This window comes from Nerophis ophidion, linkage group LG07, assembly GCF_033978795.1.
Source record: "Nerophis ophidion isolate RoL-2023_Sa linkage group LG07, RoL_Noph_v1.0, whole genome shotgun sequence".
Taxonomy (NCBI): Eukaryota; Metazoa; Chordata; class Actinopteri; order Syngnathiformes; family Syngnathidae; genus Nerophis; species Nerophis ophidion.
The window spans coordinates 62,581,966-62,603,642 of NC_084617.1; the positions used below are offsets into that span (position 1 = coordinate 62,581,966).

The 21,677-nt window shown below is 39.7% G+C and overlaps 2 protein-coding genes across 6 annotated transcripts in view; one reads left to right on the forward strand and one right to left on the reverse strand.

Moving 5' to 3' along the window:
- Positions 1-12,546, reverse strand: part of kdm2ba (lysine (K)-specific demethylase 2Ba) — a 36,182-nt gene extending 23,636 nt beyond the window's left edge. For 2 of the 5 annotated variants that reach the window (XM_061906817.1, XM_061906815.1), the window contains exons 1-3: positions 12,386-12,546; positions 3,364-3,588; positions 3,013-3,156 (exon numbers count right to left, since the gene is read on the reverse strand). In XM_061906817.1, the coding sequence (XP_061762801.1) occupies positions 3,013-3,156; positions 3,364-3,588; positions 12,386-12,439 (423 nt within the window). In that variant the 5' untranslated portion in view covers positions 12,440-12,546. The remainder of the gene's footprint in view (positions 1-3,012; positions 3,157-3,363; positions 3,589-12,385) is intronic. The other 3 variants (XM_061906820.1, XM_061906819.1, XM_061906816.1) reach the window with 2 other exon arrangements.
- The window catches only part of LOC133556674 (calcium release-activated calcium channel protein 1-like), a 65,935-nt gene that overhangs the window by 21,159 nt on the left and 23,099 nt on the right, over positions 1-21,677 (forward strand). The gene's annotated exons all lie outside the window — the stretch shown is intronic.

A 21,677-nucleotide genomic window follows, 5' to 3' on the forward strand; every position in this document is an offset into this window, starting at 1 on the left:
CGGTACAGGCAAGGCTTTTTTATTAGCGGCCAAAAGTTGCAAACTTTATCAACAATGTTCTCTACTAAATCCTTTCAGCAAAATTATGGCAATATCGCGAAATGATCAAGTATGACACATAGAATGGATCTGGTATCCCCGTTTAAATAAGAAAATCTCATTTCAGTAGGCCTTTAAAGAGCAAATTAGATTAACTGTTGGTGTGTTAGAATTGACACATGTGCACGATACGTAAAGGGAGGACGGATCGATCCACAAATTGGTAGTAGTATCAGTAACGTATTTTTCGGACTGTAAGCCGCAGTTTTTTTTCATAGTTTGGCCAGGGGTGCGACTTCATATTCAGGAGCGACTTACGTGGGAAATTATTAACACATAACCGTAAAATATCAAATAATATTATATAGCTCATTCACGTAAGAGACTGGACATATAAGATTTCATCGGATTTAGCAATTACGAGTGACAGATCGTTTGGTAAACGTATAGCATGTTCTATATGTTATAGTTATTTGAATGACTTACCATAATATGTTAGGTTAACATACCAGGCACCTTGTCAGTTGGTTATTTATGCGTAATATAACGTACACTATTTCAGCCTGTTGTTCACTATTCTTTATTTATTTTAAATTGCCTTTCAAATGTCTATTCTTGGTGTTGGGTTTTATCAAAAAAATTTCCCCAAAAAATGCGACTGATACTCCAGTGCGACTTATGTACGCTTTTTTTCCTTCTCTTTTATGCATCTTCGGCAGGTGCGACTTATACTCCGAAAAATACGGTATATTATCGACATTGAAGTGATAAAGTCGAGTAGTACAAACCCTGTTTCCATATGAGTTGAGAAATTGTGTTAGATGTAAATATAAACGGAATACAATGATTTGCCAATCAATTTCAACCCATATTCAGTTGAATATGCTATCTGTGTTGGCCCTGCGATAAGGTGGCGACTTATCCAGGGTTTACCCCGCCTTCCGCCCGATTGTAGCTGAGATAGGTGCCAGCGCCCCCCGCGACCCCACAAGGGAATAAGCGGTAGAAAATGGGTGGATGGATGGATGGATGCTACAAAGACAACATATTTGATGTTCAAACATTTTTTTTTTGTGCAAATAATCATTAACTTTAAAATTTGAAGACGGCAACACGAGACAAAGTTGGGAAAGGTGGCAATAAATACTGATAAAGTTGAGAAATGCTCATCAAACACTTATTTGGAACATCCCACAGGGGTGCAGGCTAATTGGGAACAGGTGGGTGCCGTGATTGGGTATAAAAACAGCTTCCCAAAAAATGCTCAGTCTTTCACAAGAAAGGATGGGGAGAGGTACACCCCTTTGTCCACAACTGCGTGAGCAAATAGTCAAACAGTTTAAGAACAACGCTTCTCAAAGTGCAACTGCAAGAAATTTAGGGATTTCAACATCTACGGTCCGTAATATCATCAAAAGGTTCCGAGAATCTGGAGAAATCACTCCACGTAAGCGGCATGGCCGGAAACCAACATTGAATGACCGTGACCTTCGATCCCTCAGACGGCACTGTATCAAAAACCGACATCAGTCTCTAAAGGATATCACCACATGGGCTCAGGAACACTTCAGAAAACTACTGTCACTAAGTACAGTTCGTCGCTACAATTTGTAAGTGCAAGTTAAAGCTCTACTCTGCAAAGCGAAAGCCATTTATCAGCAACAGCCAGAAACGCCGCCGGCTTCTCTGGGCCCGAGATCATCTAAGATGGACTGATGCAAAGTGGAAAAATGTTCTGTGGTCTGACGAATCCACATTTCAAATTGTTTTTGGGAATATTCGACATAGTGTCATCCGGACCAAAGAGGAAGTGAGCCATCCAGACTGTTATTGACGCAAATTTCAAAAGCCAGCGTCTGTGATAGTATAGGAGTGTATTAGTGCCCAAGGTATGGGTAACTTACACATTTGTGAAGGCACCATTAATGCTGAAAGGTACATACAGGTTTTGGAACAACATATGCTGCCATCTAAGCGCCGTCTTTTTCATGGACGCCCCTGCTTATTTCAGCAAGACAATGCCAAGCCGCTTTCAGCATGAGTCACAACAACTTCGTAAAAAAAGAGTGTGGGTACTTTCCTGGCCCGCCTGCAATCCAGACCTGTTTCCCATCTGAAATGTGTGGCGCATTATCAAGGGTAAAATACGACCGCGTAGACCAAGGACTGTTGAACGACTGAAGCTCTACATAAAACAGGAATGGGAAAGAATTCCACTTTCAAAGCTTCAACAATTAGTTTCCTCAGTTCCCAAATGTTTATTGAGTGTTGTTAAAAGAAAAGGTGATGTAAAACAGTGGTGAACATGCCCTTTCCCAACTACTTTGGCACTAGTAGCAGCCATGAAATTCTAAGTTTATTATTTGCAACAACAACAAAAACATTTTTTATGAGTTTGAACATCAAATATCTTGTCTTTGTAGTGCCTTCAATTGAATATGGGTTGAAAAGGATTTGCAAATCATTGTATTACGTTTATATTTACATCCAACATAATTTCCCAACTCATATGGAAACGAGGTTTGTTGATAGTCGTTTTTGCACTACTGAGTAATACTGACTTTGTTTTGCTCAAACAATTGTATGTAACAAAATAAAATAAAGCACTACTTTAAATATTGTGTTAATATTGTAAAACTGTCCAAAGTACTTAACAACAATTAATGGAAAACATTTAAAATTTAAATATTGTGTTGATATTGTAAAACTTTCCAAAGTACTTACCAAAATAAAATTGAAACATTTAAGTTATTACATCTGTATTGGCTGACCTCACTTACGGACGATCAGTATTGGAATCGGTAGTATAACGCCTTGTTCTTGCTCAAACTTTCATTCAAAACTGCTGAGTAACTCCTGTGATGTTATAGTGGCCTCGCATTCCTGGCCTACGACTAACACAAACTAATGAGTCACCAGATGAGTGATCCGAGTGAGGGGGAAAGCTGCCATTCGCAGGCTGCTACTTTGTACCTTGAGGCAGTTGGGATGGACAATTTCATTGCATATGGAACATTCCATGAGCATGAAGTTGAACTTGTCCTCCTCTTCCTCCAGTGTATCCTCCTTCCCAGCCTCCTTACACACTACACACACCGCTGTGTGAGGCAGAACAGGCTGCATGGGGGGAAGAGTGCAAAGAGGGGGCAAAAACATTTATTTTAAAATGCTTTTTTTGTAAAACACAACTCTTATGTTTCGTATGTATTACTTGCACACATATATATGTATATATGTATATATATATATATATATTCGTGACTCAATGGAGGAGTCTGCTTACAGTGTCACCTCTACCATTTAAATCAATAATTGCTGACTCACCGCTATGCACTGTCTCATAATGCAGGACTGTTTCATGCGGCCAGGACCCCCAAACTTCTTCATGTCCTTGCAGAAGTGACACTCCCCGCATTCGGTCCGCATGCACGCCTCGCACTTTCGGCAACGCGTTCTCCTTCGTCTGGCTCCTGACGAGCTGCGACTGGACGGCAGCTTAACAGCCGACGGTGTCGCCATCTTGGGCTTCGGACGATTGGCTGCACGCTGCTGCAAGAGTGTAACACAAGGCAGGGTTATAAATACATCTGAGGAATATTACAATCGAATGTAAAAATTAACTCGTTTTTGGCATTATTGTGTATTCCAATCTCACCAATGTGATCATCTAAAGCAGAAGGATGAATTACGCTCGGATTAAGTGACTCACCAAAACAAACTACATTAACAAAAAGCAGAATGACGACTACATGTGACACACTTCGCTCGAATATGATTTCCATGTGAATTGCTCTCATCTCCTAATACCTTTATGGTTGCTGTGGAAGGATGTTAAATCAGAGAGAAAAAAAATGACAAATCACAGGGTATTAGAGAGCTTCTTATTCCAACTGGGGACGTTACCTAGGCAACACGCTCGCCTTGCTGCTGGTGGATATGATTTTTAAATGACTGCAGGGGATGCATGAAAAATAATATTGCAGAGGTTTATGTTTTACAGTGAGCATCCACCTATTGTACTACAAATATGCCTTCTTTATTGCTCACTATTTAATTGCCACTCATCTGGCTTTGTTGACAGTCTCCTGTATAAAATGAAATAAACTGCTTGAGCAAGTTAGCCATGTCTCTTGAGTGCAATCCAAATTCCCGACTGTTAACTGAGTTGAGCCAAAATGGTGTCTTTTCAGCAGACCCACCAATCAAGACATTCCAGGCTAACCAGAAACCAGCATTGTGTTTCAGGTGGCACTACTAAGGAAGAAAACAAAAGCCGGTCTAGCTTCAGTTGACTCAGACTAAAAAGTCAACTTAGATCATTTATGCTGCCTTGATTATCTGAAGTGAATAACATGTCCCTTCATGTTGAACACACACACTCCTTATTAGCCCTCTGGAGAAGTTAAGATGGATAGTTAGTGTACACCTGTCCGATACAATGTCATCTAATACCACAGCTACTTTTTATATTATTTGTTTTCACATGGGTGCAGCGTGCACTGTGCCAAAATAAAATCCTTTGTAGCTTTGATATGTCAAAAAAAACCTTTGTGGTGCATAAGTTTTCATGCATTGCCAATAGCAAACTATGTGCCTGACACCACTGTTTAAAGAGATGAAGCTGCAAGGTTGTGCCACATTTTCTGCTAATCGATTGTAGTTTCAAACATACGGAAATGCTATGTGATCCTTAAAGCAGGTATCAGTTGTCTTTACATTAAAGATGGCCAACAAGGTCTAAAATCCATACTGTGATATATATTGCAGCCTCCTTAGAAGCACTTCTAATTTGGCTTCTAACATATGGGAGATCCCAGCTGTAATATTTTGTCAAAAGTATTATTAATCTACTGTATTTGGTAATTTACCATTAATATCTGGTTACTATCTGCAGCAACATGTTTCTATCTACACTTCTGTTAAAATGCAACAAGCACTTATGCTTCTGTTTGGATACTTTACATCAGTTTTTGAGGATACTACAAATGTGGCTATCTATCCAATACCTAGTAGTTACAGGGGTGGTATCGGCCATATCAATACTGAAACTTCAAATTTTCAACATCACCGAATAATTAAATGTTTGATCACAATTATATCTGACAAAAACACAAGATGGTGGTGTAACAATATCAATTAAATATTTAAATTATTTCCTACAACTGTCTCTAAATTTAAATCATTTGTTTTTTTGTTCTTAAAGCCCTCATGTGTCTCACGGCTTTTTTGCTGAATGTGTAAGCAACAAATATTTTTAATAATAAAAAATATCAATCCAACCACCATGGTTAGTCTCAACTATATAATGATATCATACTTGGTATCGTTACCATCTATTTGTATCGATCCGCTCAACCTTCTTTACATTCGAGACCTCTGGGTTGCGGTTAGCGGTTAACTTATCATCAATCAATCAATCAATCAATGTTTATTTACATAGCCCTAAATCACAAGTGTCTCAATGGGCTGCACAAGCCACAACGACATCCGCGGTACAGAGCCCACATAAGGGCAAGGAAAAGCTCACCCCAGTGGGACGTCTATGTGAATGACTATGAGAAACCTTGGAGAGGACCGCAGATGTGGGCAACCCCCCTTCTAGGGGAGACCGAAAGCAATGGGTCTAACATAATATTGTGAAAGTCCAGTCCATAGTGGATCTATCATAATATTAATCCTCCCATTGTGTGTAGTGTAGCATGTTCAGCTATTCCTCGTCCCCCAGAGATGATCATTGTAATAAACATAGTTTATTTGCTGCCATTGAGGCAATATTGCTGACTTAGACGTGGCTTATGTGGCTTTGCACTGTGGAGGGACGTTAGCCGCTAGCTCACTAGCAAGGACGCATCAGTGGATTGACGACAATTTAGTTTGCTTGTTGCAGTCAAAATTACGGGACACAGTTAGGATGTGTCATCATGCATTATCACGATATAACCATAGAATTAAAAGCGCTATCATTGACCAATTGTATATATACCGTACATCGTTGATAGGATGTCTATGAGCACAAGAATGGTCTATATATTTTATCTTCAGCATATATTTAAAAGAGAGGTGGTCAAAAGGCTCATGGAACTTAATGCAATAGCACAACGGTACAGTATCCAACGGATTAGGTCAAATGACACACTGTTTTTGTGTATGAACATCAATTATCCAAAAATATTCATCCATCTTCATTACTCTTAAAAACAATAAAGTTAAAACTCCAGCTTATTACTGTGTTTTCAGCATCCACACTATTTATCTGCAATAAAGTGTTATAGGTAAAAGTCAAAACTAGATGTTTGGGGGCTACATCTCATTTTATGTGGCCTGCAAATACCTGGAAATGCGTGTCAACAAGGCCTTGTGTCATTTTTGCTAAATGTTACAATTATGAAAAAATAATAATTGAATCTTTGATTGATTGATTGATTGGTACTTTTATTAATCAATCAATAAATCAAATTGATACTTTTATTAATCAATCAATCAATCAAATTGATACTTCAAAGATTCAATTATTATTTTTTCATAATTGTAACATTTAGCAAAAATGACACAAGGCCTTGTTGACACGCATTTCCAGGTATTTGCAGGCCACATAAAATGAGATGTAGCCCCCAAACATCTAGTTTTGACTTTTACCTATAACACTTTATTGCAGATAAATAGTGTGGATGCTGAAAACACAGTAATAAGCTGGAGTTTTAACTTTATCGTTTTTAAGAGTAATGAAGATGGATGGATCACATGCAATTGCAGCTCTTCTTAACTCATATTTGATGCAAAAAAGCTATTGCAAGCATTTTTTTTCCATTGGAACTCTTCTTAATTAAATATACATTAAAAAAAAGTATTAACTTAAAACTCCAGCTTGTTACTATGAGTTTTAAACAACCACACTATTTATCTGTAATTAAGTGTTATAGTTAAAAGCACAGGTGTCAAACTAGATGACCTGGGGCTACATCTCATTTTATGTGGCTCGTAAATACCTGGAAATGTGTGTCAATAAGGCATTTTGTCATTTTTACCAAATGTTACTATTATGAAAGAAAAACAATTGTACAACATGCAATTGCAGCTCTTCTTAACTCAGTATTATTTGATGCAAAAAGCTATTCTAAGCAATTTTTAATTGGAATTAATCTTAATTGAATCTACAATAGCTGTACTTCAAAATATCTGCTTGTAACCTTGACTTATGATTGTAAAGCCATTTGTCAGTTAGTGTGTTAACACAGTATAATAATATTCAAATCAAAGGGACAATTGTGCAATTATATTGTGTAGCGATCATACATGTGTATAGTTTCCCAGTTACAAATGGCCTACCTAACTGCGACGTGGACCGTGGTGAAAATTAGTTTGACACCCGTGTCAAAAAGGATTTCTATATGTGATGATGCAACAACTTGCTTTAAAGTGCTCAATGCATGTCTTTTTTTTCCTGATTTGAGTCGGCAGAAGCCTTTTGCACATTCTAGCCATAATTAATGCTGTCAAATGATGACTCATTTTGATCAGGTTGTTGCGGATTCATTTTTGATGAATCACGATTACGCAAGTTAGCATTTTCCTTTCACTTTTACAAGCAGGCAGATGCATTTGTATTCCATGGATGTATATTTTCAAAACTTACATGTGCACAGATGTAAACACAACCATGCATTGTATGGAATGCGGCTAATGGAATTTCTGTTAGAGGTATTACATCCATTTTGCAAAACACATTGAATGGGAACACGAATGGGAACATGAATGTAAAAACCGCTTGGATGCTCTATTGTATTGTTTTCAACCTTTTTTGAGCCAAGACACATTTTTTTCATTGAAAAAATCCGAAGGCACACCACCAGCAGAAAACATTTTAAAAAATTAAACTCCGCAGCCGATATTGACAGTAAAAAGTCGTTGTCACAATTGTTCGGTATGACTTTAAACTATAACCAACCATGCATCAATATAGCTCTCTGTGACTTATGTTGCGTTTTTTGGTGTTTTCCTGTGTGTTTTGTTCTAGTTCTGGTCTTGCACTCTTATTTTGGTGGGCTTTCCTGTTTTGTTGGTATTTTCCTGTAGCAGTTTCATGTACCCCCACCAGCTTTGTTTTTAGCAATCAAGACTATTTCAGTTGTTTTTATCCTTCTTTGTGTGGACATTGTTTATTGTCATGTACTGATGTACTTTGTGGACACCATCTCTGCTGCACACGATGTAAGTCTTTGCTGTCGTCCAGCATTCTGTTGTTGTTTACGTTGCAGCCAGTTCAGTTTTAGTTTCGTTCTGCATAGCCTTCTCTAAGCTTGAATGCCTTTTCTTGGGGCACTCACCTTTTATTTTTGGTTTAAGCAGTAGGCCATGTCTACACTAAGTTGTTTAACCCCTTAAAAGAATAAATATTTAGCATAAGCCCCGTTTTAGCAACACTAAAACAGCGTTTAAGGTCCCCCTCTTCGGACAGATTTTTACACGGTTAAGTGCGCCATGTATTTCTTGAATCTCCGGCACTTAGCTTTGTATGGACTCATTGATCATTTACAAACCGAGTTCTGAGAGGAAGTGACGCCAGAAAGACCGCGACCCACACAGGAAGTGTCGTCAGAACGCGCCACAGCCAGCTTCATAATAAAGCGGTTTCGTAACTCGGAGCTAACCACTGGAAAGATGGAGGCAAGTCATCCAGACATGCTGTGTTTCACCTTCTTCTACATGCACAGACGCTTGTGTAAATCACACTGAATACCTAAAGAGAAAGCGATTGCAGCTATTTTGGATACAACGCTTCTCAGACGGCAAGATAACAGCTGTGATTCTACTTAGCGAAAAACTTTGTCCATTTGTCGAAGGAGAGTACACGATGCAAGCTCCCGTGGATGTGATAGAAAAGGTAGCGTGTGTTTTGTATTACCTGGCCGTCGAGGAAAAACTACAGAAAACAGCGAATGCATTTGGATTGGCAAAGCAGACTGTATCAGTTATTGTCCGCCATGTACGTCGCGAACTCAACGTCTGGGTCCAGAGTATACAAAGTCACCAAAAACGAAAGGACAATGAAGGTGAAGGCAAAATAAGGAGTGTCCTGATTAGATATTGTAATCCCTAGTTTGATTGATGTAAAATGTTCTTTATCACATTGTTTATGTGTCTGATAAAATTGTTATTAATTTATGATGACTCAGGTGTGATTCACTAATATAGGACCCCATAGCACACTAGAGTCCAGTTAATTGAAATACCACAACACTGGATAATGTTCAGATCAATTTAATCTAACAAATTGCACACAAAGAAACACTGGAGGTGACTAGAACGTGTGCATTTTCCGCGCATGAGTACAAGGTCTCGTTACGCCGGCGGACAAAGGGAGGCAGGGGACTTAAACAGTGGCATTGTTTTGAGTGGACACGGATAAGGTTAGGTGTAGGGCTGGGCGATATATCGCGGCTTTGTCTCTGTGCGATATAGAAAATGACTATATCTTGACATTCGAGTATACGTTCTCACACAGTTGCTTTTAGCTGCAGGCATTACACTACAGGCTCTTCTCGCTTTTTCCTGAGTCTCCTCACAAACAAGCACACCTTCTTACATACGTCACATACTGACACGTCTTATGTCACATACGTATACGCCTTCGCGGAGCAGAGAAGTAGCAGCACGGGCAATGTTAGCTGGGATGCTAGCAGAGCCGTGCGAGTGGTATTACGAGAGAAAGAAGGTGCAGATGAAAGAAGAATTCCCAAGAAAAACAGCAGGGGGTCCACCGTCTGGCGGTGGTTTGGCTTCAAGTGGAAATATTTCGAACAGACAACCATAATTTGTCGAGTGTGGGCTAAAGGCATCACTTGCTAGAGAATGAAGCGTGATTACTCCGTATGTCAACATCTCCGTTCGGTGCCACAAACCCACACCATCAAAATGCCGAGGTAAACATTTCTGGATCAACACCGTATGAAAAAAATAGTCAACAACAGAATTTAATAACGTTCATAGTAACCTACCACATAGCGAAGGACGAACACTATTGGATTTCCTATTATGCAACTCATTTTATTTTGGTGCTTAAAATGTCTCTGACAATCTTGCACTTTGTTTTGGAAATGACATGAATGTTTCTGCCACTGCTTAATAACAGTTTAATAAATACAGTTTTGGTCAATTGACATAGTTATGATTTACTTATCTGCATGAAAGTTTAAAAAGAGCATATATTAATGCAGTATGAACAAGAATGTTTTAAAGTAGACACATAAAATCATCATACTGCTGTGATTATATGTATCAAGTGTTAATTCAAGGCCAAGGAAATATATCGAGATATATATCGTGTATCGCGATATGGCCTAAAAAATATTGAGATATTAAAAAAAGGCCATATCGCCCAGCCCTAGCCTTGACCTTAGTTTAGTGTAAATAAGGGCCTTAGATACCTTTTTACCTGCTGTCGCCTGCATATTGCGATCACAACAAATCACCATCGTCGTTCCCGACATCCATCCATCCATTTTCTACCGCTTGTCCCTTTTGGGCTCGCTGGGGGTGCTGGAGCCTATCTCAGCTGCATTTGGGCGGAAGGCGTGGTACACCCTGGCATCTACAAAGCAATTAACTACCTGCTGCTAGGGCTGGCCGATATCGATATACGCGATACAGCGTGGGTTTGTCTCTGTGCAATATAAAGAGAATGACTATATCGTGATATTCGAGTAAACGTTCTCACGCACTTGTTTTTAGCTGCGGGCATTAAACTGCATGCGTCTCTCCCTCTCACAGAGACTTAAAACAAGCTGCCGTTTCTTTTCTTTTTCTTCTATGTCCCACTCTCCCTTGTGGAGGGGTTCCGGTCCGATCCGGTGGCCATGTACTGCTTGTCTGTGTATTGGCTGGGGACATCTCTGCTGATCCGCCTCCGCTTGGGATGGTTTCCTGCTGGCTCCGCTGTGAACGGGACTCTCGCTGCTGTGTGGGATCCGCTTTGGACTGGACTCTCGCGACTGTGTTGGATCCATTATGGATTGAACTTTCACAGTATCATGTTAGACCCGCTCGACATCCATTGCTTTCCTCCTCTCCAAGGTTCTCATAGTCATCATTGTCAACGACGTCCCACTGGGTCATTATTGTCACCGATGTCCCACTGGGTGTGAGTTTTCCTTGCCCTTATGTGGGCCTACCGAGGATGTCGTAGTGGTTTGTGCAGCCCTTTGAGACACTTGTGATTTAGGGCTATATAAGTAAACATTGATTGATTGATTCTTACATACGTTGTAACGCGTGCAACGTCACACACCTTCCCTGAGCAGAGAGGTAGCAGCATGGGTAACGTTAGCTGTGATGCTTGATTGATTGATAGAAAAGCAAGATATAAATCTAAGTTGTTGTTTTTTTTTCATGATGGCAACCTTACATCACACTCAAATTTTTACTGCATGCCTTTGGTGAGAACCGGAGTGAGAAGAGGTTTTAAAATAATTTGCGCATGCTTACTTTTACCGCATGCCTTTGTAAGAGCAAGAGTGAGAAGAGGTTTTAAATTAATTAGAGCCCCGGCGGCAATTCAAAGAAATAAGGTATGCAAAAAATATTTAGGGGATATTACATAATCTCCCACGGCACACCAGACTGTGGTTGAAAAACACATGAAGTTTGATACAGTAGCCATGTTCCTTCCAGTGCATCACGGGAGGCAATACTGTGTTGTTGTAAACAAGGGGTCAACTTGGTTGGGTTAGGACCAATGTTGTACATGCAACAGAAGGAGACCACACTTCATTGTTCCCTCTCCCCATCCCTCCCCCCCTTCCACGGCCCCTTGCTTTCAGGGCTTTGAGAAACATTTGGCTTGATGCCTTTCTTAAAAAACAGTGCAACGTGCAACTCAAGGAAGTGCAATGAACTGCATCATTTTTCCAATACGAAACACGGGGGTAGTAAGCACATGGAGGCAACAATACAAAGTAGTAGCAGCCTGTGACATGTGACTCTTTTTTTATGTCACCAAACTTGTGTTGTTTTCGGAGGTGGACAGGGCTAAATGGGTCAGTGCTCAGCAGATAGACGGTGACCACAGAGGACGCCGTGCTTTGAACGGATCCCTTTCAACTAAACGGTTGCCATTACGTTACAAGCACTACTACCAAGCTGCAAAAAAAATTATAAAATAATAAAAATAAATCGTAGTGCCACGCATTTCTCCCAGCGATTCGGTAAACGCAAGAGATCATAGATCGTTAATTGCGAGAAAACAACGCTGCGTTAAAAAATAAAATAAAATAAAACATAATATAGCGTTACGCTTGAATTATTGTATAATACATTAAAAAACCATAGTGGTTGCGTGAGCTGTTCTGACCTGTTCGGACTCTGAATCATATTCCTCATCGTCTCCGCTCAATGACAAGGCCATGGCTCCTCGCTCATCGTTAGTGGAAAGCAGAAAAATCTAACATGGCTGAACAAGACTGGGGAGAACACAGCTCACCCCTCCTCCCCCCTCCCTCCTCCCTCCTCCTTCCCATCACGCCGACATGCAGCCAGCTGGCAGAGTGCACTGGATTGCGTTCAAGTCGCAGGCGTAACGTCGGAAACAGCGGTTATCAAAACCACCGCTTTTTTTAATAAAAAAAAAAACGTAACGCATAACATTTCCCTGAAACACATTACACCTGTTATGTTTTTGGTTACGCGTTACGTTGGTTTCGACATGCACCACACTTAAAATGACGAAACGATTTAGACGGATCTAAAAGTGTAACCGAGGTGAGTGAACGTTGCATCACTGAACCAGGAAATAAAGACAGGGACTTAACAAAATGTAGTACATTCCAGTCACACGTTGTGACTTATGCAATCGTTTAAACGTGTCACGGAACGTTGTATGCATCACTTTGAAGAGTCATTTTGGATAAGAATTAAAATAAACACAAATTCCACCAAATACTAAACATTTTGGTATGACTCAATACCAAGTAATTACAGGGCCAGTATCACCAATACCATCTATCCATCCATTTCCTACCGCTTATTCCCTTTGCGGTTGCGGGGGGCGCTGGCGCCTCTCACAGCTACAATCAGGCGGAAGGCGGTGTACACCCTGGACAAGTCGCCACCTCATCGCAGGGCCAACACAGATAGACAGGCAAGGTTCACACTCACATTCACACAATAGGACCAATTTAGCGATGCCAATTGTAAGCATTTGACCAATCGGGGGCGGTATAGCTCGGTTGGTAGAGCGGCCGTGCCAGCAACTTGAGGGTTGCAGGTTCAATCCCTGCTTGCACCATCCTAGTCACTGCCGTTGTGTCCTTGGGCAAGGCACTTTATCCTCCTGCTCCCAGTGCCACCCACACTGGTTTTAAATGTAACTTAGATATTGGGTTTCACAATGTAAAGCGCTTAGAGTCACTTGAGAAAAGCGCTATATAAATATAATTCAATTCAATTCAAAAATCTCGCGCACTTTGCAAATTATACGTCATTTCCATCGTGCGCAAGCAATTTGCATATCGCAAGACGAGATTTAAGACGAGATTTTGTTTGAAAATGGCGCAACCGTGCAAATTGGATGGTTTGAGGACGACTGAAGAAGAATTTGCGGGATTCTGCACAGAGAGTTACATCGAACGGAAGAAGAACAGCAAAACAGTCTCCCAACACTGCGTAGATGGCATCAAGGGTTAGGGTTAGGATTAGGGTTAGTAGCCAGAACATCCAACCCAATCAATATATAGCTGGAAGCAATTTCCAAAATTGCCCAAAAAATTGTGCATTATACACAATGTGCATTATACAAATTTGCAAAATGCGCCCATTGATTTGCAAAATGTGCACCACACATTATTCAAATATATAGCTGGAAGCAATTTGCAAAAAGTGCGCATTATACAAATTTGCAAAATGCGCAACCGCATTTTGCAAATTGCTCCCATTGGTGGCTTCATGGTGGAAGAGGGGTTAGTGCGTCTTCCTCACAATACGAAGTTCCTGCAGTCCTGGGTTCAAATCCAGGCTCGGGATCTTTCTGTGTGGAGTTTGCATGTTCTCCCCGTGAATGCGTGGGTTCCCTCCGGGTACTCCGGCTTCCAAAGACATGCACCTGGGGATAGGTTAATTGGCAACACTAAATTGGCCCTAGTGTGTGAATGTGAGTGTGAATGTTGTCTGTCTATCTGTGTTGGCCCTGCGATGAGGTGACGACTTGTCCAGGGTGTACCCTGCCTTCCGCCCGATTGTAGCTGAGATAGGCGGCAGCGCCCCCCGCGACCCCGAAAGGGAATAAGCGGTAGAAAATGGATGGCTCCCATTGGTATTGTGTTTACAACACAATCAACCTATCCCCAGGTGCATGTCTTTGGAGGTGGGAAGAAGCTAGAGTACCTGGAGGGAACTCACACAGAAAGATCCCGAGCCCGGGATTGAACCCAGGACTACTCAGGACCTTCGTATTGTGAGGCAGACGCACTAACCCCTCTTCCACCGGGAAGCCCCATCACCAATACCAACACCACTATCTTTTACGTCAGGGGTCGGCAACCCGCGGCTCTTTGACCACTCTAATGTGGCTCAGCTGCATAATTGCCGACCCCCGCGATTATCCCAAGAGATTTACAGAGTTTAATGCCTCTCCTAGAAATTACCCAGGGCCAACATTCTCCGATTTTCATCCGGTCGACAATATTGAGGGCGTACATGCCTTTACAGTCCTGAAAAACTTGTCGTCGTGCCCGCCTTTACACCATGCTATCTGCGTGCCAGTCTGTCGCATGTAGTATGCAGCCCCTGTTGACACACGTAAGTGCATACTTGCTCAACAGCCATACAGGTCACACTGAGAGTTGTGATATAAACAACTCAAACACTCTTACTAATATGCGCCACACTGTGAACCCACACCAAACAAGAATGACAAACACATTTTGGGAGAACATCCGCATTGTAAAACAACATAAACACAACAGAACAAATACCCAGAATCCCATGCATTCCTAACTCTTCCGAGCTACATTATACACCCCCGCTAGCACCAAACCCCGCCCCCTCAACCAAGACATTTTTTTTTGTTTTTTTATTTATCTTATTTTATTTTATTTATAAAATAAAAAAAGGACCTTATCTTTACCAGACCAGGTTGTTAATGAAATTATACTTGTCTAAAGGTTTTTAAAACCAGGTCCAGTCCAGATAATGTCCAAGTCGGGCTCAGCAACTAACACCCTCATCCATGTACAACAACAACAACAACAACAACAACAAAATTAGGGAAACAACAGATTGCATATAATTTACAAACACAATTAAATTTTCATAAAAAGCTTTTGTGTATAGTCCATATTATGTCCAAGTCGGACTAAACACACACCTTCATTTTGTACACTCAAAAATAGGTACCACAACCACAGATAGCATATATGTTGTTGTTGTTGCATATCTATAAACATTATTACATTTTCCTAATAAGCCTTTAAGGGATTTCCCATCTTTTTTCATGTTTTTTGGCATCATTATCGTTGTCAATCGTGTATCTTTCTAAAGTTAAAAAATACAGAATAAAGGTTTTAAAGAAAGTAATACTAAGTGAATATCTATTTTTGGCCTTAAAAATAAACCTTTTACCAACTACTTTTTTTGTAGGACAGTGCACATTTAAGAAAAATCTGCTTTACACACTGTAAATAAACCAGATTATAGTTTAGTTGCTCACTCTGGGGCCCTATACACAAGATTCCTGATGGGGCCCCATCATCACACCCTACTGTAAACCAAAGGGTCCCCAAACTACGCCCCGCGGGAAGTCCAAAGTTTAAAAAATAAAATAATAATTATCATTATTTTTCATTTTAATAATTATTGTGTTGGCTCTGTAATGAGGTGGCGACTTGTCCAGGGTGTACACCGCCTTCTGCCCGAATGCAGCTGAGATAGGCACCCCCCGCGACCCTAAACGGGACAAACAGTAAAAAATGGACGATGGATAACTTTTTTTTTTGTTTTTTAAATCTGTCCTTTCTAATCAATTTTCTACCACTCGTTACGTTCGGTTTCTCCTAGCCGCTCAGGCAAATTATTAAAAATGCATTTTCCCATCGGCCTGCGGCCAATTTTTTTTAACCCAATGTGGCCCCCCCCGCATTTGGGAACCCCCGCCCTAAACCCAAAACATTACTGCCCCCACACACACACGTTCACTAAAAAAATAATTATAGCAGGAATTTGGTCTAAAAGCCATTTTTTAAATCATATGTAATAACATTAACCAGGTGTTTGAATTTCTAAAGATTAACATATTTAAAATAACACCCATGAAGAATATTGTTTTGTTTACATATAAACATCTCAAATTCAATACAAAGTGACTATAAAATGACTTCCAATAATTATACAACCTGTCCTTATTACTTTAGATATGACTATAAGTCTGCCAAATTGTCTTTTATTTCAGAGTGTAAAGTGGAGATTAGCTGATTCATGTACGATTATCATCAGTGGATAAAATCAATCATAATAATACATAATTATGATTGTATTATTATGAATGCATCTCCTGGGGGTTAAGCCTCCCCCTGATTTTAAAACCTATAATACGTCTGTCTCTGTTTTGTTTTTTGTTTTTTAAATTGAGGAGTTCTTTAATGCGCTACAGTTATGGACAATGAGATGCAAAAGTGAAATTTGTACATACGCTAAGTATTTGGCCACCGACCTTGACTGACATATGAACTTGAAGTGCCATCCCATTCCTAACTCATAGAATAAAATATAATGGAAAGTACTTTGTTGATCCCTGGGGAAAATTCAGCACCACAGTTCGCTCACAATATACAATAATAATAAAAAATAATATATAACATATATATATAATATACAATATATGAATAGTATAAATATATTCTACATATATTCTACATTTAAGTGCAGTCAAGGAACATAGGGTTTAATATGACGTCGGTCCACCTTTTGCAGCTATTACAGCTTCAACTCTTCTGGTAAGGCTGTCCACAAGGTTGTGGAGTGTGTTTATAGGAATTTTCCACCATCCTTCCAAAAGCGCACTGGTGAAGTCACACACTGTTTGTCAAGAAGGCCTCCGTTCTAATTCATCCCAAAGGTGTTCTATCGGGTTCAGGTCAGGACTCTGTGCAGGCCAGTCAAGTTCATCCACACCAGACTCTGTCATCCATGTTTTTATGGACCTTTCTTTGTGCACTGGTGCACAGTCATGTTGGAAGAGGAAGGAGCCCGTTCCAAACTGTTCCCACGAGGTTGGAAGCATGGATTTGTCCAAAATGTTTTGGTATCCTAGAGCAGTGGTTCTCAACCTTTTTTTCAGTGATGTACCCCCTGTGAAAAATTTGTAAATTCAAGTACCCCCTAATCAGAGCAAAGCATTTTTGGTTGAAAAAAAGAGATAAAGAAGTAAAGACACAGCACTATGTCATCAGTTTCTGATTTATTAAATTGTATAACAGTGCAAAATATTGCTCAATTGTAATGTTCTTTCTTGAACTATTTGGAAAAAAAAGATATAAAAATAACTAAAAACTTGTTGAAAAATAAACAAGTGATTCAATTATAAAAATAAGATTTCTACACATAGAAGTAATCATCAACTTAAAGTGCCCTCTTTGGGGATCGGAATAGAGATCCATCTGGATTCATCAACTTAATTCTAAACATTTCTTCACAAAAAAAGGCATCTTTAACATCAACATTTATGGAACATGTCCACAAAAAATCTAGCTGTCAACACTGAATATTGCATTGTTGTATTTTTTTTTTCACAGTTCATGAACTTACATTCATATTTTGTCGAAGTATTATTCAATAAATACATTTATAAATGATTTTTGAATTGTTGCTATTTTTAGAATATTTGTAAAAAAATCTCACGTACCCCTTGGCATACATTCAAGTACCCCCAGGGGTACGCGTACCCCCATTTGAGAACCACTGTCCTAGAGCATTCAAAGTTCCTTTCACTGGAACTAAGGGGCCAAGCCCAACTCCTGAAAATCAACCCCGCACCATAATTTCTCAGATAAACCCTCTGTCAGTTTACGTGGCCTACCACTTAGTGGCTGAGTTGCTGTTGTTCCCAAACTATTCAATTTTTTCATAATAAAGCCGACAGTTGACTTTGGAATCTTTAGGAGCGAGGAAATTTCACGACTGGATTTGTTGCACAGGTGGCATCCTATGACAGTTCCATGCTGGAAATCACCGAGCTCCTGAGAGCGGCCCATTATTTCACAAAGAGCTTGACTTTATACACCTGTGGCCGGGCCAAATGATTTAGGACACCTGATTCTGATCATTTGGATGGGTGGCCAAATACTTTTGGCAATATAGTGTAGCTTTCTTCGATACTGCCACAGACAGATTGAATTTATTTGTACATTTCTTCTGTCATGTCATTCTTGTTCCAAATTGCTGTGCTGTGTTTTCTTTGTTGAGTGAAATGTTCCATGCTGGGTTTGCGAATAATTGAATGACAAGATTGAGTATACTTGAGACTGCATGATACCTTTTGTATTGTTGCTGGTACAATTGTGAACTACAGCGTTCTTTTCTGATGCACTTCAATGACATCATCACTTTTATCAGGGCGTCGTCGTCATTCCTGGTAGTACCTGATGTACAGTAAGACATATAATTAGCTTAATTTTCATCTCAATTAAAGCCTCTTTCATGCTTGCCAACACGGAAGAAGGAGAACCACGGGTGTGTCAGTGTGAGAAAAGTGTTGCTGTCAGCCTGTTGTCATCCGAGTGACAAGCAACTGTGACACATCCTGCATCACTTCAGCACGGGGATGTGACACCTTGTCCATACAGGTGACAGATTCTCTGTCAACAAGACTATCCAATTAAAACATACATAAAACACACTACTGCACTCGTTGCCAATGACAGTTCACCAGCCAGAGGTCCGCGTTGTTTAGTTTTTTTGCTGAAGAGTTTGAAGGTGCGGCTTACTGGTTGGGCTGCTTGACAGAACTTCGACAAAATAATTTTTTACCTTTTTACATCAGGAATTTCTAGTTTGTAAACTGTATCTAGAGGGAAATTGCATGGACGAGAAGGGAAATAAAACGGACAGCAACAACAAAAACAACAACAATAGAATATCATCAGCAAGTATACAAATATGATACCAAAAATTATGCAAAAGAAAACTAATGAGTAAAGTAAAGTTAAGTTAAAGTACCAATGATTGTCACACACATACTAGATGTGGCGAAATTATTCTCTGCATTTGACGCATCACCCTTGATCACCCCCTGGGAGGTGAGGGGAGCAGTGGGCAGCAGCGGTGCCGCGCCCGGGAATCATTTATGGTGATTTAGAGTAGAGAGTAATAACGCTGGATTGGACTTTCACAATATCATGTTAGACCCGCTCAACATCCATTGCTTTCGGTCCCCTGGGGGTGCCCACATATGCGGTCCTCTCCAAGGTTTCTCACCTTTGTCACTGTCACCAACGTCCCATTGGGGTGAGTTTTCCTTGCCCTTATGTTGGCTCTACCGAGGATGTTGTTGTGGTTTGTGCAGCCCTTTGAGACACTTGTGATTTAGGGCTATAAAAATAAACATTGATTGATTGATTGATTGATTGAATACTTGAATAACAAAAGAAAGGAGCTAAAGAGGAGCGGAAAAGAAAGGAGAGTGGAATATGATAACCTTTTACATTATGGTAAAATAGGTGTGTAATGTGTGTATGTGTGTGCGTGGGTGTGTGGTAGCCCTTAAAATAAGAACATCACCAATACTTGTTTAATATTCAGATCACAAAATGTAAATAGAGTATTGTTGGTGTTTTTTGGATGATTTTTAAGAGGGCTTTACCTGTGGAAATAAGTACCTCCCATTGACTCCATAGTGAACTGACTTTTATTTACGTTTATTTATGAGTTAGCATTCATTAAAAAGAAAGACCTTTTGGATTGATTGATTTAAACTTTTATTAGTAGATTGCACGGTTCATTACATATTCCTTACAATTGACCGCTAAATGGTAACACCCGAATAAGTTTTTCAACTTATTTAAGTCGTGATCCATGTAAATCAATTCATGGTAATAAATACGGAGCCTGCCGTATAATTTGAAATGGCTCGTCACATAGTTTTAATTGACCCACCACATAGTTTAAAGTACCTTGCCAGGTGATTTAAAATGGCCTGCTGCGGAATTTAAATTTGGCCTGCCGCATAGTTTAAGAATTGTCCAATCAGAGCAAAACTGATGAAACCATATCAATCAAAGGTCATTACACAAAGTATCACAACACTGTACTCATTTGAATTGTGTGTGTGTGTGTATATATATATATATATATATATATATATATATATATATATATATATATATATATACATACATATACATGTATACAAAACCTGTTTACATATAAGTTGGGAAATTGTGTTAGATAAGTGGTTCTGAACCCCACCAGTTTCATATGAGCATTCACCGAACCCTTCTTTAGTGAAAAATAAAATGATGTTTTTTTTTTAAATTCAAGACAAAGTTATATGTTAATGGTAACACTTTAGTATGGGGAACATATTCTAAGTAACAAAGACTTAATTTTGAGTTTTTTGGACACTAGGGGAACATATTCTAAGTAACAAAGACTTCATTTAGAGTTATTTGGTTAGGATTAGAGGGTTAGGGTTATAATAAGGCCATACCAGATAAGCATTAATAATTACTTAAGAATGACTAATTAACAGCCAATATGTTACAAATTTGCCTTTTAATAGGCAACTAATAAATGGTGAATATGTTCCCCATAAGTTACGTGTTACGATGTTTTTTTTACCGATGCACAAAATGAACCGTGCATGAACATCACCTTGTTCAAAGAACAAAAAAACCAACACAGTGCATCACAACAAATCACACCTGCAAATCAGTGTGACTTCTGCTGTTGCCGTATCCGCAATACGCCGACAGGGAGAAGTTTTTATTTATTCAATGAGTCAGGTGTGTCTTGACCTCCACCGAACCCCTAAGCCCGACTCACCAAACCCTTAGGGTTCGATCGAACCCAGGTTAAGAACCACTGTGTTAGATGTAAATATAAACGGAATACAATGATTTGCAAATCCTTTTAAACCCATATTCAATTGAAGGCACTACAAAGACAAGATATTTTGATGTTCAAACTCATAAACTTTATTTATTTTTTGCAAATAATAATTAATTTAGAATTTAATGGCTGCAATACGTGTCAAAGTAGTTGGGAAAGGGCATGTTCACTACTGTGTTACATCACCTTTTCTTTTAACAACACTCAATAAACATTTGGGAACTGAGGAAACTAATTGTTGAAGCTTTGAAAGTGGAATTCTTTCCCATTCTTGTTTTATGTAGAGCTTCAGTCACTCAACAGTCCGAGGTCTCCGCTGTCCTATTTTACGCTTCATAATGCGCCACACATTTTCAATGGGAGACAGGTCTGGACTGCAGGCGGGCCAGGAAAGTACCCGCACTCTTTTTTTACGAAGCCACGCTGTTGTAACACGTGCTGAATGTGTTTGACATTGTCTTGCTGAAATAAGCAGGGGCATCCATGAAAAAGACGGTGCTTCGATGGCAGCATATGTTGTTCCAAAACCTGTATGTACCTTTCAGCAT